General features: G+C 40.9%; 1 protein-coding gene across 1 annotated transcript in view; it reads left to right on the forward strand.

The window, feature by feature from the left end:
* GALNTL6 (polypeptide N-acetylgalactosaminyltransferase-like 6) overlaps nt 1-2,178 on the forward strand; it is a 429,682-nt gene extending 427,504 nt beyond the window's left edge. Inside the window, exon 12 of the mRNA XM_420520.8 lies at nt 1,279-2,178. Within this exon, the coding sequence (XP_420520.3) occupies nt 1,279-1,446 (168 nt within the window). The 3' untranslated portion in view covers nt 1,447-2,178. The remainder of the gene's footprint in view (nt 1-1,278) is intronic.
* The last annotated feature ends 16,638 nt before the right edge of the window (nt 2,179-18,816 follow it).

Consider the following 18,816-nt stretch of genomic DNA (forward strand, 5'->3'; position numbering starts at 1 on the left):
GTCAATCAATTTTCTCTTTCCTAATTTAAAAAAAAAAAAAAGCTCTCCTTGCTTTAAAATAGCTTCTATTTCTTTTTAGATTATTGCGTTATATTTAGTTTTATCTTCATAACTTTATTTTTGAAGGGTGGGGTATTTTTAGTTAAAGATGTTTCTATATGATTGTTGCTCGGCACCCAGAGCACTTTGCTGAGTTTATAATAGGTTGCGATTTGACAAGTAGCTTTCTTTTTTCCTTCTTAGAAACTGGGCAAACAGGCACATCCTGAATTAGTATTGAACTACTGGCAGAGCTTGTTTGGCAAGGAGGGGAAGAGCCTGGATGTTGTTTACTGAGAATCATCAGAAGTTTATTTCCACAGATACAGTAAATGCATTATATAGTCCCTGGAAACTTTCAAGCCATCTAATCACTCCCACGTCTGTCTCTTGGCCACTTGCCTACATGAACTAAACACATTGGAGCTAGCCTACCCACAAATACCTGTTGCTCATCTCTGTACTTTCTGCTTTACCAAAGATTCACAGTGGGATGATGTAAAATTCACTCCATTTTTTTTTTATTGTTTGTGAAATAAAATGAATAAGACTAAAAACCACAAATATCCTATTTAAAGCAACTTAATCTGTGCTTATCCTCCCAAGGTCTCCATAGGGATCTAAAAACAGCATTAGAATTTCCCTCTTAGGATCAGAGCTCGAGTATTTCAGTGGTTTGTCTTACAAGGCTGCAGGCAAAGTCTGCATTTTATGGGGTGAGAACTGAGATCATCAGTTACGTGTCTGTCCATCACAGCACTTCAATTAATGTTGTTACTGACCTCTTCATTGAGTCGAAGAATACCCATTTTGCAGACAGATCTTTACAGATCCTCCCACCCAGCAGCACAGTAGAAATTGTCAAAAACAACCTCCTCTCTCCAAAAAAAAAATTGGGTTCAGACATTGAATTGGAGCCTAGGGAAGCACATGGTATGTAAAGAAAGGCATTCTCTTTTTTCATTATATGATGTGGTTATTAGCTAAAGACAAGATGATGTCGTCTCAGTCTTTCCTGAATCCCCAGGTTTTTTTTGAAGGACAGTAACGGGGGGAACAAAAGGGTGAGATTCTCTACGAGTTTCTGAATTAAGCTGCGGTTGTTGCACAGGGTTATCACACAGAGTATACAAAATTATTTCAGATGTGACTGTGTTAATCCATGTTGAGTAAAATGAGAACACTTCCAATTGCTTGGCGTTGGCTACTTACTTCTATTTTTTTTTTTCATTTCTGTAGGACAAAACTTTGTTCCATCCGGTAAGCAGCAGCTGCATAGATTGCAACCCATCTGAAAAGAAGATTTTCATGAACAGATGTGATCCTTTATCTGAGACTCAACAGTGGGTTTTTGAACATATTAATATGACTGTTTTAGAAAAATTTAACAGCAAGGCCAGTTCCTAGGGAAAGCAAAAAGATGAACACACCCAGTCGCACACAGCCTGCAGACTACGTTTTCGCCAGCATCTGGGTCGAAGGAGTCAGGAATTAAATTTCCTAGATCCAGGAAGTCTGTTCTAAGGATTAAGAAAATGCCCCAGCAAGAACCAGCAGGCTGTCCTTGAGGATGTACAGTATCTGAAGAACTTGGCTAGGAGCCTCACCGGATGCTGCTGAGAACTTCAGGCTGAAAATTCCCTTGCTGGTCAAGGGAAAATTTTGTTTAAAAACTGTTTAAAAGTACTCCAAGTTAATAAAGTAAAACAAAACTCTAGAGTTTCTCAGGTCTAATCCTGCTGTAGCGAGTAGTTCAGAACAGACGCTGTGATTTGGGACGGGTATATGGTGTGCATGACAGCTACAGGAACCTGAAGAAATCCCAGGTTTTAGAACTAAACATGCTGGTGGAAGAATAATGATGTCCCAGCACTCCCTAGACAAGATATATGCTCTGTTGATATTCTCATAATAAAAGGTCGGGTTAAGCAGGTTTAACCCTCAGAACTGCTGCAATTAATTTTAAATACCTCCCTTTTACATTCCATTCATTACCAAAATAGGAATGGTAGAAATCTTAGGGTCTAGAATTACACTGTAGCGAAGCATGAAATAAACTGTAAGGTTTTGCCCTCACATTTCTCCCTTCAGTTGGGAAAAAAAAACAAAAAAAACCCAAAAAAAAAAAACGTAAAGCAATCAAATTTCTATACGTGGTATATTTAGCAGTTGTGATTCAAATCCCTTTGTCACACATGGTGAGATTTTTTTTCGGTGACAAATATAACAGCAGCTGCAACATAATAGAAGGCATGTGGACTAGCTATCTTTCCTAAGGTAGAATCCTTACCAAAGTATACATTAAGTTAAAAATAGGTTGAAAAAATCATCATGAGAGCAGGAAATAATTGCATACTGCATGTTGAACTAGGTTAGTCAAATTAACACTGGTACGCTGCCATCACCTAAAAAAGCACTGATTCTCTGTAGTGCAGCTTAAAAGATCTTGCAGAAATCATGTGGTGTTCTTGTCAGATATAAGTGGAGAGAAAATTTGACATGAAGCGAGTTGGGTGGTTTCAGAGTACCTGATGAAATCCGTGGTGGAGATCACATGAACCTAAGCTGTCAAGTGAATGATACTGCAGATCTTGCGGTGCAGGAAAGGAGGGATGCAAACGAGTTACACGTGGCAGTATTTCGGTGCTTTAGGCACAGATACAGTTTAGATTCAGACAGACTTCTGTCGCACTGATGGGCGTTAGGGCACATGGCGTCCTTCAGACCCATCGAGCTGTTGTCATGAGAGGCCACTAAAAGTTATTTGAAAGGCCTTTGACTCTTCACAGAAGGAATCAATTAATGCTAATATGTGGAACGTAACTAACAGGTTTGGGATTTTTCAAGGTGAGAGCGTGTGTATGTGTGTATCAAATAAGTATGTGGACTGCTTTTGTTTGGAAGGCGTTTACAGACAAAAGCACCGTAGATGTGGATAGATGAAATGCCCCAGAGGGGGCTATAACAGTGCCATCAGGTTCCAAAAATATCATAAGGAATTAAGTTTCTTAATCTGACTGCTGGAGAAATGGCTGACTAGCCAAAATACTGGTGTGTAAGCTATCGTGTTTTGAGGCAGAGGGGCAAATGTGTTTTGTTTATTGCTCCTTACTCTCTATTTAGGCTCAAAGAGTGTTGATTGTATCCGAAGGATGGTTCTCGTACCAATTTTATGACTATACACTATTTTATGACAGCACCTTGTAGTTGCAGATTAAAAACTGTATTAACCTAAAATTGTTGGTTATGGAAGCCTTTTAGGAAGGGAATGAGATCCTGAAACATTTAGGATGCATGTACTTGAATGCATCCATACACTGAGTAATTGCTGCTAGTTAGTGAAGAGGTCTTTCAATCTAAGAGAAACAATTGTAGGCATCATTTTATGATTTTAAAGCGAAGAAATTTGCTTAGGTATTTTTTAAATTTAATTATGGTGCACTGAAGGACAGAGGCAGTAAGGGTAATGTGTGGAGATACTTAAGTTGCTGTCAGTACGCAGAAGCAGTCTGGGCACTGCAGGCTGCCAGCCTTCACGGATACAGTGCTTGTAGCATCATCATTTATTTGCAGCCTGAACGTGAGAAATGAGGATTTGGAAAAAGAAGAAAATGGGCACCTGGAATGTAAATTCAGTCCTCAAGCTGCTGATTGAAACTGGCCCTAAACTGTCAAAGTCACGTATGCCCAAAATAGAGAGGCAAAGGAGAACTGCTAAATCAGCTGAGCAATTTATAATATGCACAGATTGGTAGGGTTATATCATTCAGTCTCTGCCTGCATCTCGGTGGTCTGACTTTGAAATGTCTAATGGGAGCCAGAGTGCTGCTGGGGCAGAGATCTTTTATGCCTCTTAGAGCCCTCGTTAATTAATATTGCACAGCATCCTGCACTGCCAAAGGAAACCTTTCCATTACTCAGTTGAACAGTGATTGTAAGCTCTAGTTGTCCCTGTTAGATAACAGTCCATCTGAATGGTACAAAGATGTTTAGGAAAATTCTGTTCTATGTATTGTTTTCAGTTTTTATAGGTGACATATAAGAAAAGATATATTAGAGTTTTTCACATGTCAGCAAGGAGCGGCTTTTGATTAATCTGGAAACATAATGTTTATATGAAAGTCCAGATCTTGGGAAACATTTAATAACTTGCCACAGTGTGGCATACACACACACACATATATATACATGTATGTATACATTACCAGTGGAAAGAGGCAGATGGAGGAGAGGTTTGTTCTCACTTCTTGGGCTGAGATTTCAGGTATTTATTATAACCAGAATTGCACAGGAAAAATAAAAATAATAATAAAAAAAAAGATAGAAATCAGTGGCCTAATAGAGAAGACAGTTACTTCACTGTTTTTAGTTTAAGCATTTTTCTCTTTTTAAAAACAGAGAGGAAAAAGCTCTCATGCAGCTTCGCAGCTTCTCCACAGGCAGCTGTAATCCTCCTGCTGAGCAGAGAGGGCGGCCCTAGGGACTGAGTTTCAGAGCCGTGCTCCTGTAGCATTTGGGCTGATGGATTCACAAAATGGTTATGACTTGCTAAGCATGGGACTCCTTCAGCAGAAAGTGTTATGAATAATAAATGATCATCCTTACCTCTAAATTAAATTCTGTCTTGAGTGTTCTCCAAAGCTTTCCACTGATAACAGCATTTCATGACTAATTTAGCATTCAGAATTTCTTTAAGTCTTCCAGCAACCATATCTTTTTCTACTCAGTGGACATCTGAGCAAGTAAAAAGATAGGATGGACAGATATATTTTCCTGCCATATTTAACCAGAGGTGTTTAACTTCGATCTACATTCCTTCCAAAGACCATGAAATTTCTGTACAGAAAGGTGTTTAAAAAATATTACATAGTGCACAGGTTGCACTAACTGATAATTTCAGTGAAATTGCAGCTGGTGATTTGCTTTGGTTTTTCAGCTGATTGTTTTATGGCCAAGGGGAATTTAATCAACACACCCAAAAGGATCTTTGTGTCTTTAGAGTTCATCGGCACCTACCCTAAACTTTTCCCACTTTGAGGCTTTCTGACTTTTTTTAGGGATTTTTTTTAGGGATTTTTTTAGGGATTCTTTTTTTAGGGATCTAGATAAGCTGGATTGCTGGGCTGAGGTGAATGGGATGAGGTTTAACAAGGCCAGGTGTCGGGTCCTGCACTTTGGCCACAATAACCCCATGCAGCGCTATAGGCTTGGGGATGGATAACTGTGAAGAGGAAAGGGACCTGGGGGTGTTGATTGATGCTCGGCCAACAGTGTGCCCAGGTGGCCAAAAGGGCCAATGCCATCCTGGCCTGCATTAGAAATAGTGTGGCCAGCAGGAGCAGGGAGGTAATCGTCCCCCTGTACTCAGCACTGGTGAGGCCACACCTCGAGTACTGTGTTCAGTTTTGGGCCCCTCACTACAAGAAAGACATTGAGGCCCTGGAACATGTCCAGAGAAGGGCAACAAAACTGGTGAGGGGTCTGGAGCACAGGTCTTATGAGGAGCGACTGAGGGAGCTGGGATTGTTTAGTCTGGAGAAGAGGAGGCTTAGGGGAGACTTCATTGCACTTTACAACTTCCTGAAGGGAGGCTGTGATGAGGAAGGGTTTGGCCTCTTCTCCCAGGCAAATAACAGGACCCGAGGAAATGGCCACAAGTTGTACCAGAGGAGGTTTAGGTTAGACATTAGGAGAAACTTTTTCTCACAGAGGGTGGTCAGGCACTGGAACGGCCTGCCCAGGGAGGTGGTGGAGTCGCCGTCCCTGGCAGTGTTCAAGAGGCATCTGGATGAGGAGCTATGAGATATGGTTTAGTAGCTTGTGGTACCAATGGTAATGGGAAGGAGGTTGGACTAGATGATCTTGCAGGTCATTTCCAACCTTGTGATTCTATGATTCTATGACTCTTTCAGAGGTCAGCAAACCACAACTGCTGGAGATGTTAGCAACTGGAAAAAGTAGAATAAACACCAAGTGCAATGAAAACTCTTAAATCATTTGTGTTTCCCTGTGCATATTCCAAAATCCAAACTAAGCAGAAGCCCTTGGCAAGGGTTTAAGGGGGAGAGGAGGCATTGTACAGAGGCATGACCTTATTTCAGGAAAATGACATCATTTGAGAACAAATGTTTCTGTGACATTATGGATACTTTAATGATATAATGCATACTTCCTGAGTGTTATCGGTTTATAAATAAATGGACTGTAGCTGCTGAACGAGGTCATCTTCATGATAAAGATAGACTAGGCTTGAAAGGAAGTGACAAGCACTTAACAACCTTTGATTACTGGCAATTTACCAAGCATCAACATCTCTGTGACCTCAGTGAAATCGGATGCCACAGAAGATCACAGAAGAAATGTATATAAATAGCTTAACCAAATGTATTCAATGGGTGGCACCCCTTTACGAGTGGAAGTCAGTCACCTTTGTTTTTTTTAAAAAAAAAGAATAAAAATTGTAATCAGAATTAACTTACATTTTTACTGCTAACTTCTGCAGGGAGCTTATTACGTGGTGGCCTTCCAAGCCACCCAGACAGGGTGGGGAAAAAGTGCTTTGGGAAGACAGCTGTTGAGAGGCCGCCACCATGAGTGCAGCCTTCTGCTAAAGAACATCAGTTTTTAGTGCTTTTTCAGGAGCATAAAGCATCTTTTTCAGGGAGCATCTTTTTCAGGGAGCATAAAGTGTGCATTAAAAGAAGAGAACGATGTCTGACTCCTCAAGGGATCCCTCAAGGTCATTAGGTAAAACCATTTCAAAACACTTGAAAACAAAAAGCTGATCAGAAGTAGCTTTTTTATAGATATATGAGATTAATGAACTCATTTGTATAATTCCCTTCCAAATCTGTTCCATATATCCTCTTAGAAAGAGCACAGAGGGTACTGAGATACTTTTACATCTTGTTCTGAAGATCTTGCAATATATGCAAGTAAATTTTGAAAGGCCTTTAGAATGTTATATCAGGTATATGCCAAAAGGTAACAACAACAAAAGCAAAACAAATAAACAACAACAAAACCACCCTGACTTCTTTAGATTTTGCTAAGCTTCTTGTTCTAAAATAGTATTCACTGACCAGAAAAATTTAGAGGAATAAATAATATAGTTTAGTAGCAGTGCTTAGTACTTCCTAGTTAAGGCTTCTACTCTTAAGAATAGACGTGTATATGGAATTTTAGTGAATACAGTTAGTTGCTAATAGTAATTTTCTTGTTTTTTTTTTTTTTTTTAACTGCATACATAAATCTGTCCTGAAGTGTCCTCGTATCTCATATTTTCCATATTGTAATTCTGAATGCACTGGACTGAGAATAATCTAAGCAGAGAAAAGACCTTTAAGAACTATCTAACAAACCTGTGCAGAAACAAACAAACAATGAGAAAGCTTAGCTGGAAATGACCTAAAAAATGCATCACATTCCCAAAGCTTCAGCAGCATTCTCTTTCTATGATGGCTCTATATCCTTTCTGTGTATCAGTAATATCACTGGTATTACCCTTGCATCAGGATTTCTGAAAATGATGTGCTATCATTTGGCACGGTAGATGGAGAGCACACTGCCAGAGAAAAAAAAAATTGCTTTGTAGGAACAGTTGCTAAAAAATCCCTTTCAAATATTGCAGCCTGGGATGTCTTTGGAGACTTCGCTATTTATGGGATTCTCATTTTCTTAGGTTTGGTTTTGTTTGATTGTTTGTTGCTTTTTGTTTGTTTCTTTCTTTTACGGGACCATATAGTACACTGGCACAGGCTGCCCAGAGTTTCCTCCTTGGAGATCTCCAGGAGCTGCCTGGACACGGGTCTGGGCCCCAGCTCTGGGTGGCCCTGCTGGTGGAGCAGGTATTGGAGCAGAGGCACCCAGAGGGCTCTGCCACAGTAGCCATCCTGAGATCCTGTGCCCCAAGGGCCTTCCTGAAAAAAGTGCTGACAGTAGGGGAGCAAAGAGGAGACAGGTTAAAAGAAATAAAAATGTGTGGTTACCTAAAGATATCAAGTCCTCAGCGCTGCTGAGCATGTTAATTGTACACTAAGATAAATCTGTTTCTTCTGTGTGGCTGTTGCAGTAGGTGCATATCTCCCAGAAAAACGCAAATGGGAAGGAGCCACACCAGCAGGAAAGCCCTTACGTAGCAGTGGAGACAGAGTCACAGTGACCTATTGTGAGAAGCAGATGAATAGGGCCTTAAGAGTGATATCACATAAGGGATGTGAAGTGAGCTGCAACGTGACAGGTCTGGTAAGCAATGCTATCTAAAAGACATTAGGACATGAGAAGGGAAAACTTGGTCCTCATTAACCTTTGCCCTTATTAGCTTTGGCAGTACCCCTGACCCTTTGTTAAGGTATTAGTTGATTTAATTAAGTTAATCCTTCACCCCGGCCAGCAAATGACCCAGGCTGGAAGGAATCAGAGCCCAAGCAAATTTTTCTTGGTCAGCTTGAAGCATCTGATTGACACAAATGCTAGGCAATTCAGTCAAATACCCCGACTGGCACCATATCTAAAACAATATGACCATCCTGAAAGATCCATTGGCCCTTTGTGTCCTTCTGTGAAAAAATATTTCATTTGCCTCAAGGAGCGATTGATGGTAATGATCCTAGATTAAGAAGATCTGGAGTAATGAACTTGCACAGAGGTGAAAGGCCAAACGTGCGATTATGACGTGGCAGTTTAATTGAGAAAGGATGGAGGAAGCAGTTGGTACAAGGGAAGGAGCAGGAGTCGGGTTTATTTCTGGGTATGAGGGAAGCATGACCTGCAAAGGTCAGACATGGATAACTTTGGGAACCTCTTCATACCAGTGCTTGCATGTTTATTTCCATCGCAAATGTTCAGGAACTGAGAGGCAATCACTCCCACCTCCTCTCGGCAAAGGGCATAAATTTAGAAGAACTGTATAATCTGAATCTGAAACATACTGATCATGAGGTATGTGTGTAGCTACAGCAAAGGTTTGCTGCACACCAAGTCAGTGCTGAGTTTTCCACCAAAGGTATGTGTGTGTATTCCCAAGGATGCTTTGAGGATAGCATGTAGAAGCAGAACACGATGGTCACTGTTTTAACTCAGATTAATGTTTCTCTGCACCTCAGGCTGTTTTGAAACAGAATAAGTGGTTAACTAAATTTTTCAGGAAATGTCAACCCAGGTGAGTACAAAGTAGCTCTGCCTCCTCCCTGTGTCCATCAGATAGTCCATGTTCCTCTTCAAACATTGCAGAGAACTCCTGAACAAAAGTAACACCGTGACTCTGCCGTCATGGCTCTTTGCAGCATTTGCCTCTTTTTAACCATTTCAGTTACTTTCTTCATTCTTTTTCCTATTTGGTCTTTCCTTTAACTCCTCATCTGCAGGATTTTGTCAGAATAACAGACCTCCTTCCCTTCCTTCTGGTGTGTGTTCAGCTATCGTAGACCCCTTCCTCAAGATAACAATGACTGTTGCTGCTTTGATCTTGCCCTGGCAGAGCCATGAGCCCTTCTGCACTGGGGACGCCTCTGCTGTCGTTGTGCAGAATGGTACCAGAGCAGAAGGAGAGGTCCTGTCCTTATGGGTCAGTATCTCACTGTAAGTTTTGTCCATCCTAGAAGTGCACCTCAGCACCAGCAGACAAACATCCATTTACCTTCTGCAAGGGAGAACACTCCACTGGCAACCTACTTTCTTACTCATCTTTAAAATTCTGTGCTGAAGTCAGAAAGGGGATTATTTAAGACCAGGAGCATCTTGTTCCATCAGTACTTATTAGAAGTGTTCAGAAGAAGCTGAATTTAAACTTTGCAAGTAGGTTTTAACTCGTGATTATCCATACTAAGCTCATAGATACAAGAAACTGAGTTATAATTCCATTAAATTAAAACGTGGTTTGTATAAGCCATCAGGGGTTATAACAACTTCAATTGAAGGCATTATTTCAAATGTAAAATTGATATGTAATCCCTGGTGAATACGTGATACAAGTTCACTTTGAGTTAAGCTGGAGAGAGGCAGAGTGGCTTTTATTTTTCCATAAAACCACAAGTAGAGAGAGATTGTCCAACATGCAGTGTCTCTTGCTTTTATCTGTATAGAGTTTCAGTTTATTTCTCCAGTAAGTCAGCAAAGGTCATATATATATATAAAGATTCCCCATGATTCTCATTATCAAAGCTGCACTTGCAGAGATGGTAGTAAAAACATCCTTTTCTTTCCTATTAGCAGAAAATCCTTTAATTTGTTTCCTGTTTGTGTTTATGCACCCCCAGAGTCATTTATTTGTAACCAGAAAACATAAATACAGGTTTAACCCCGTCCCTTTGCTACATGAGTTCCTGGTAGATCAGGTTACTGGTATGAAGACTGCGTTAAAGCAGTGTTGAACGGACTGTCAGCCAAGGAATGATTCCTTATAGAAGAACAGTAAGCCTCCCTAAAGTTTTGTTTCCTTTATTCGTGTAATATGAGCATTCAAATCACAGCTATTGCTCTGCATCTAAACGTATCGTGGTAATCTGCACCTGGAACAATAATGATGTTTCATCAGGGTTCTGCTGCCAGCTTTCCGTATGAATCTTTGCACCATGGCTATGTAAAGCCATTATTTGGAGTTGGGAGTCTTCACTCAGTTATTGTCCCTGCAAAGGACATTTCTTCCAGCTTTGGCCTGACCTGTTGTTTTCCACATCAAACTCTGTTGGCCGAAGTAGCTTGGCTTTGACCAGCTCTCCAGAAGGTCACTAGATGGTCTCTGCTCCACCTCACATCTCCTAGTGCTCCACAGCAGTCCAGCCCACGTGGACACATACATGGCTCACAAAGGATTAGGTGTCAAAACAGAAATGTATGGTCCTTTCTGAGCCTTTAAGATGCTTCTGTTTATCAGCTAGCCTTTGTGATGGTCAGAGTGATTTCCAGGCACCTCTGTGAATAAGCAGCCTTTCCTGCAGGTATCCTGTGAAATACCCACTTCTCTCATTTTTCTGAGAGCCTTTGCTTCTTGTTGAACAACATTCAGGGAAAAAAAAAAACAACTCCTCAAAATTCAGCTATTACAAACTAGTTTTAAAGGAGCAGGAAGGGCTGGGGATAAGTTTATGTAATCTCTGCCCCGTGTGCTTGTAGGCAAGGCAGCCAGTAGTGGTATGGGCTGGTAGGTGGCTGGTATAGATCAGTCCTCAAGAAGTGAGACAGAGTTGTCTGATTTTCTGTGAACTGAGGTCTAGTTCTTTGGTAAGTTTGATTTAGGAAATATAGCTCTCCAGGAAAAAAAGAAAGAAAGAAACAATGAAAATGGAGAAAATATTTTCAAGTCTTCAAGTATTATACAGTAGGCTGCAATTAGTAATATATACATAATAATAGGTAAAATGAGAACATAAACTTCTGTGCTGACTAGTCTGAGATAGTTGGCTTAAATCTTTTTAAACAACAGTGGTAGAAGCTTTGACCAACTTGTTGATGCGTTAAAATAAAGTTTTCAAGACGTACTTACAGAGCTTACAGAGAGTACATGCCTGTAAATTACCAGACTGTAATTAAGAACCTGAATAATGAAATAAAAATTGTACACCTGTCCTATTTCATATTTGGATGTGTCAAATTATGGAATACAAAGTAAAAGCAGTTAAAAAAAAAAGAAAGAAAGAAAGAAAAAAAAGAAAAGAAAAAGAAGACGACGACGACCTTGATCTGAATAAATACCTCTCAGAAATCACAACATCAGTGTTTCAATTTATTGTGCATCTGCTGCTGCTGAAATAACCTGCCACGTGTATCAAGTCGGGGAAGAGCCAGGCAAGCTTGTTCAGAGGCTGCTTGCTGTTCCCACAGCCCCCAGCCACACCAAAGCAGAAACCAAAATCCACTACTCCACCAAAGAGCATTGTTAGCTCTGGCAATATCAGAACTTGAATGCCCATTGAAATAAGAGACGAATATAGAAATGTGTACAGAATTGTCACACAGACCATTCCTTGAGTGATAAGTAAGGAAGCACTGAAAAAGTCAGTGAAGATCTGATCCCAGTAAGAAGTGATACAAATAGGGATTTATTTGTCCCCCTCCCAACCCTGAAAAATCAACCAAAAAAAAAAGAAAAAAAAATCCTTAGAAATTCCCAATTGATCCTTCTTATATTTTCAACTGATAAGATATAAAATATATCATCTTCCAAAGTAAGATTAAGCTATCCAAAGCAGGTACTATCCCGCAGAAATTCAGGAGTCATGTACAAGAACAGCAAGGATCAATCATCTTCAAAGACCAGGGCCAGAAGAGGTGCTTATTACCTATTATCTGTCTTTCAAGGAATGATTTGCATTTGCATTTCTACTTTAAGCTTGATTTTATGCATTCCCATACGCTTTGCTTCTTCAGTGCTGTACCTCTGCACTAAAACTATCTGATCTAAATTATTTGGTTAAATTCATCCCTTTCATCCACTGCCTACTTTTTATTTATCCAGGCATCTTTCTGAGGGTACACTTAAAGCGAGCATTGCTTATGAAGTACTTCGTCAGAAATAGCAAAAATAAGAAAAGGATATGTATGCACTGGAAATACGTGACTGTTCCTTGTCTAGATAGCTTAAAAGGCTGCTGCAGTCAAATGCAAGCTGAAGGCATCTCCAGCTGCAAAAAATAGATAGATAAATAAATAAATAAAAATACAAACTATCTTTTTCCATCTAGGCTTTCCACTGAAACCATTCCTCAGATGAATTCCTTAGGCAGTTCCACCGAGCAAACTTTGGGAAATATCTCTCCAGAACAATCATGAACTGAAAGGATGTTAACAGCAACAAAACAAAATCCTAGCGAGGGGGATTTTTTGAGTAACAAAAACTCATATGAAAGCCCTAAGGAGATTGGAGCAATTACTTTACAGGTGCTACTCTTTGGCAAGAGAACAGTTAGGAACAAAGGAAAAAAAAATTATTAAAAAAACAATAAAGTGTTTCAGATCATGAGAAACAATTAGCTGTTAGTTTTAACGTAGCCTAAAGTTAAACATGGTAAAACAACAGTGTGTTCTCCCCCTTGCATCATTTGAAGTTCACAGTCTGGGGGAAGCACGGTGTATTAAGAAAACCAAGAGCCTTGTGTGAATTTTGTGTCAATTATCTAATTAACTTTGATAACATCAGATGCAAACCATCAAGGAAAAGGAGCTTTAAAGAGCTCTTGCAGATAAGGGCACATCAGGAGAGTAACAAGATTTGAACTGGGGAAGGAAGGGAATGAAAAAGGACTGCAACCCCACTCTGGTGTGCAACAGAGAAAAGAGGAGCTAGATAGCAGTTCCTGGTGCATATTTACATAGTGCAGCAGTGGACTGAGCAGGCTTCTGCTCTGATTCTTCTTTTGTGTCAAGACTAAGCATGGCATATATGCTGGTATTGATCAAGAAGCAGAAGAGCTTCCAAGTCTGGCTTCTGCCTCCTTGTCATCTTCCCTCCTCCAGCAGTGCCTGCAACCATGCGAAGTTTGTCAGTGAAGTTCTGAAGAGTATGTGATGAATGTATACTTAAACTGTATCCCAGCTGAGCATGTGGGCAGCTCCTCAAGCAGGAGGGAGTTTGCTCCTCCAGGGGTCAGCAGCAGCAGCTATGTGATTTCAGCCTTCGCGTACAGCTTCACATTTGCAGCAGCTGTTCATAAGCACTTGCCACCCACACCCTGAATTTTTATCCTTAAAACTTGTGATACCACTAGCACATGCAGTAGTTCCACACGCTAGCTGCCTATTAGCTCAGTGGCAGCGCTCGCTCATGTTTCCCCTGCTCTGAATATAAACCCCTGCCCAATTCTGAGAAGTACCACCTGCCTGCACAAGAGTGTGTTTATGGGGTATTCATGTTTGGATCACTGTAGCTGGACAATCTTTCTTGGCTTTTGAGGTAAGAGCAAAAAATGTATATTTATTTATTTAACTCTGCCTTAATTTATGCTTATGTGACATTCACTAATGCCTCCTCTAAGCATGTCTCCTAATTTACATCTAATAAGCTTCTAGTTTGAGGAAACGCCAGAGTAAATTTCCATGCTGGCAGGTGAAGGCAGAACTGATGTGCAGGAGAATATTCATTCCCTACACACATACAGAGAGATGAACAAGAAAGCACTGCCAGGGCACTGACCCCAGCAGTGGCACCTTCACACTAGGAGCTCCCAAACCTCCTATCCAAGTGTCTGGGTTGGTAGCTACTGACCAAGCTAGGCCAGAGGGTGGACTGCTGTGCCATGATTACTTGTCTGTCCTCCTCTTCTAGAACCTGAACTGAAGCACAGTCAGTTGTCAGTGAATATCCATTGAAGCAACTCCCTAAGCCACCCCATGTACCTTAGGTGACCCAGGCAGGTCCATGCTGGCACCAGCATGCCCATCGGGACAGGGGAGCTGCAGTTAGGGTGACTGGTGTCACCTGAGCCATCCCACATCACCCAGCTCCTCACCAATTCCGCTCCTCCGTTGACCATCCCAAAGGGTATGTAAAGCCTTTACAGACTTGCTCTCTTTTTCTTGAGCTGTTTTGCTCTAGGGGCTCCTGCTTGTGCCTCCTGATTAGTGACCAGCTGTGACTCCACCACTTCCTTGCCAAGAAATCTGCACTTGAAGCCCTCTGAGAAGATATGTCCTCAGCTCTCCCAGCACTGAGACATGCAATTGAAAGGATACAACACCAACCCCAAATCAGGTCAGCAACTAAATTATTCGTTGTTGTCAGATCAAGTGTCAGTAATGTAAGCATGTTTATGAAAATATTTGAAGCAATTGTTGCTGAGATATGAGAGCAAGAACTACCAACCTGTGAAATAATTGCTAGGTCAGGAAGGAAGGCTGGGCAGATAGGGAAAGGTAGGGAAGTTGCAATGTGATCCACTGAGAATGCCAATGTTTTTGCTGCTAAGACTTTATGAAGGTTGTACCAATGAGGAATGCTCGCTGGTTGCCACGTAAGCCTTGAATAACCATGGATATAGGATTATAAAAATCTATAGCAGGCTGCATTTAATGGCTTTAATTTATTTTTTCTAAATAGGATTCTACAGGCTAAGGATCTGTGCCCCTGACCTTTTTGGAGGCCCAACCTGCTTGTCAGTGCTCTGGCTCAAGAAGCTGCAGCCTGCCATACCCACCTGCTGGCCTCTTGGCAAGGAGGAAAGTGTGACGTGTGCCTTGCTGAGCAAAGCAAAATGACATTGCTGCCTATCCCAGCCAGTTGTCAGCATGTCCAGTGCTAATTGTGTCATTGCTGCACTACTGCCGTTTCTGCAAAGATAAGGAAGAAACACTTTTCTTGCAGTAGAGGCAATGTAAGCAGTGTCTGAGGTTGATAAGCGACATGGCATGGCCTAGGTAAGCAAACATTTCTTGTGGAACTTTTTGGATGTAATTAGAGGAGAGTTTGCCACTTTGCTAAAAGCCTTGATTATCACTTCCTGCCTGTTCCTTCTTCCTGACATACCTTTTGAATTAAGGAATTCATATTGCTAAAGGAGTTCATCTCATTTTAGGAGGAACCAATAAATGAAGAAAAAAAAGCAGAAACTTTGTGTCCTTTGAACTATCCACTTTTGGTATCGGAGATGTTGCTGAGCTTTTGTTCTGTGCAAGAAGCCTTCCTCTTTCATCAGTCTTTCACTTGAGCACTTACTGGGACCTTCTTCACCTAGATCACTCATAAAAGGCTGAAATCGTGCTAATTCTCAGGATGGGATTGTTAATAAGGGTATGAAGAAGCGATGGGAAGTCTAGCCACAAATGAGGTCTAGGATATTTTCAGTTCTCTGAAGAGCCTCCATCCATTTAAACCTCGAGTAATGTTTCTCTTATAAAGCACAAGTGTGAAGCAGCGTGAGCCAAACATTTTCTCTTATTTGTCTTCCACAATATTCTTGGTGGCAAAAACTATTGCTCATTTAACAAAAAAATCCTAAGTGTTATACCAGTAATAAAGAAAACAGTTTGCATTTCAGATGAAGAGGCAATAACGTATCACAAAATATTTACTCTACCCAGAAGAGCAGCAATTTACAGACAATTTAACAGCAATTTGACTCTTTTTGTGTATATATTTAAAGCTTGCAGCGATGTTTTCACACTCAGGTTTTCATTTGTGCATTAAGTAATTTTCTTTAAGGCTTAGAATTTGATCGGGTAATATCTTGAATTTAAATTCTCCCAAAGCTAATAGCGGTCTAGATCTGAGGTTTTTATAGCTCATGGCATACAAGGTGTGCTTGTTTTGTTGAATTTTTTTTGTTGTTGTTGTTTGCTTTTTTGGTGGATTTTTTTTTACGTGTGTGTGTGTATATATATATATATATTTAAAAAAAAAAAAAAAAAAACAGATTGCAGACCTATTCACTTTTTCTGGAGAAATTTAACAATATAAGCTTGTAAGTTTTCAGCTTTTAAGTGAAGTAGAAAAGCTAACCGTTCTACCTGGTGCCACAACTGAACTATAGACTTCTCTTTAAGCTTTATTAATGGTAGCATCAGCAGCTGCGTACCAAGGTCAAATACTGCCTCACTCACATGGCAGCTGTCCCATCAGCAAAGCCAAACCCCAGCACAGCCACCTGGGTTTGGCTTTGTGTGGACTGTCTGCAGAGCTGAGCACGCACTGCTGCCACTCACATGGTCTTAACAGACAACATATTCCAGGAGAATGCCATCGGAGGCCTGGCATCCATCCAGAATCATGGAGCTAGTGAAGGATACGGGTAGGAAACTGTTGTGAGCTTCACTGTTGTGTTGAAGCACAGGCTTGCGTTCCACACTGAAAGTAGTTAAGTGCAGCACATTTTCCAGAATGGATTTGGTCAGGTGATTGTACTTGGAGGGCTGGCAATATCATTGCTTCCCAGATGTAGGTGGGTGACAGCTTCAGAACTGCTGGAGCCTAAAAGCATCCTCTTTACAATTGCAAGCTCTGAAAAACTATTCTACCCTATCCATTTATGTTTCCAACTTTGTCTTATTGTATACCAGTTTTACTAAAGCCAAGAGACACACAGTCTTGCAACTGACTTAATTTCATTCAGTGATAATGAAGTTTTGGCTAGTTATTTCCTGACTTCATAGTCCAACATAGTTATTCCCTGATTTCACAGTCCAAGGTAGAACACGAACCCTGAGGAAATAACTTGGAAATTATAATCCATATTTTTAATATTAAAACAAAAAATCAAAATTTGAGTTAAAAGAATTATAAAAATTTAGCTTTCCTGCTGAACTGTGGTATATTTTCTGCAGAGTATGTAAAACATTCCTTACATCGCATTTGAGCTTATCTGAAGAGTGAGATCAATTTTTCTGTGGTAGAATTTGGATGCCCCATCCCGGGAGGCATTCAAGGCCAGGTTGGATGTGGCTCTGGGCAGCCTGGTCTAGTGGTTGGGAACCTTGTACATAGTAGGGGGGTTGAAACTAGATGATTGTTGCGGTCCTTTCCAACCCAGGCCGTTCTGTGATTCTATGAAAATTTGTTCTTGCTTTCCTGAGAGCCAAGCAAGCATGTACTTAAGTAAACAGTATTTGATACCTAACAAAAGTAAACGACCTGTGGAATTCTAAGAGGAAATGTTTCATGGGACAGCAGGCCCTCTTGGCTCCCACTTGCAACCTTCAGGCCCCCAGCAGCTATAATGGATGAGGAAGCTTGTCCCTGGTGCAGGCCTCAAGCCCCCAGTATGAGCTCTACTGAATGAGCCTGAAGCTCTTTCATCCAAGACCCAACTTGCTCCTCTGCCCCAGCATCAGGGCTCTTTGGCTTTTGCTTCCGTCTCCTCCATGGTTTTGTTTCTCAACCACACCCAGCAAGGCTCACTTGCTTTGGTCTCCTGTTCTGCTTTCAAGGCCTCTCTCGCTAGAGGGGAGGCAGAAACAAGATATCACCTGTTGCCAAGGCTTTTCTGGCTGCAGTCAGTTCTGGTCTGTATTTGGTGCAAAATGCAAACTTGTGCAGTACCATAGCAACAACAAGCAAAATCAAACAACAAAGGTGCAGGTATTGAGAGGAAAGCAGTGACAACAAGAAATGCACGTGCAGCCTGCAATATTTTAAAGCCCATTTAGAGAGCTAAAGAGCCCCTCCACAAGCATTCTTTATCATGATAAAGCAGAGACAAAGTGAGTAAATCATAAAACTTTATTGCTAGCAAGGAGGAATTGTTTATTTGATATCCTGTATCAAAGGAAATTAGAGTGCAAATAAATACCATCATACTACATATTGATTTTTCTTTAAAACACGTTGTTACTGGCAAACAGGACATAGAAACTGGGTTTCTTCCAACAGCATTAAAAATTAAGACCTCAAGTAGAAAAAAAAATCATGCCCTAAGACTGCAAGGTACAGAAACCCTTCTGCTTCCCTGTTTTCCTTATCTTGATATGCAGATGCTAATAATTTGTTCTAGTCTGATGGTTGAATCTCCACTAGTTAGAAGATTTTCTGTTGTTTACGTCTGACCAGATACAAAGTTGTACTGAGTGGGTGTGCTGCCATGGCTAAGTGTACTCAGTGGGTATGATAAGAAACAGCACTGCTAAGAACCACAGAGAGCAGAAACGTCGGAGGGCATGAACAAGGACGAGGAAAGTGCCAAAAACTACACTTGGCTGCTATGAGTTACCAAATTCACAAAATTGTAACTTGCTGAATAAAACACATATATAGCTCTCTGCAGCAGAGGATGCTGTGGCAGGAACCCTAGCCACAGGCTGTTCTTGTAATACCTGAAGGCTTAGCCTCCCTGCAGGCTGGCTTGTGGCAGCAAT

This window comes from Gallus gallus, chromosome 4 (assembly GCF_016699485.2).
Source record: "Gallus gallus isolate bGalGal1 chromosome 4, bGalGal1.mat.broiler.GRCg7b, whole genome shotgun sequence".
NCBI lineage: Eukaryota > Metazoa > Chordata > Aves > Galliformes > Phasianidae > Gallus > Gallus gallus.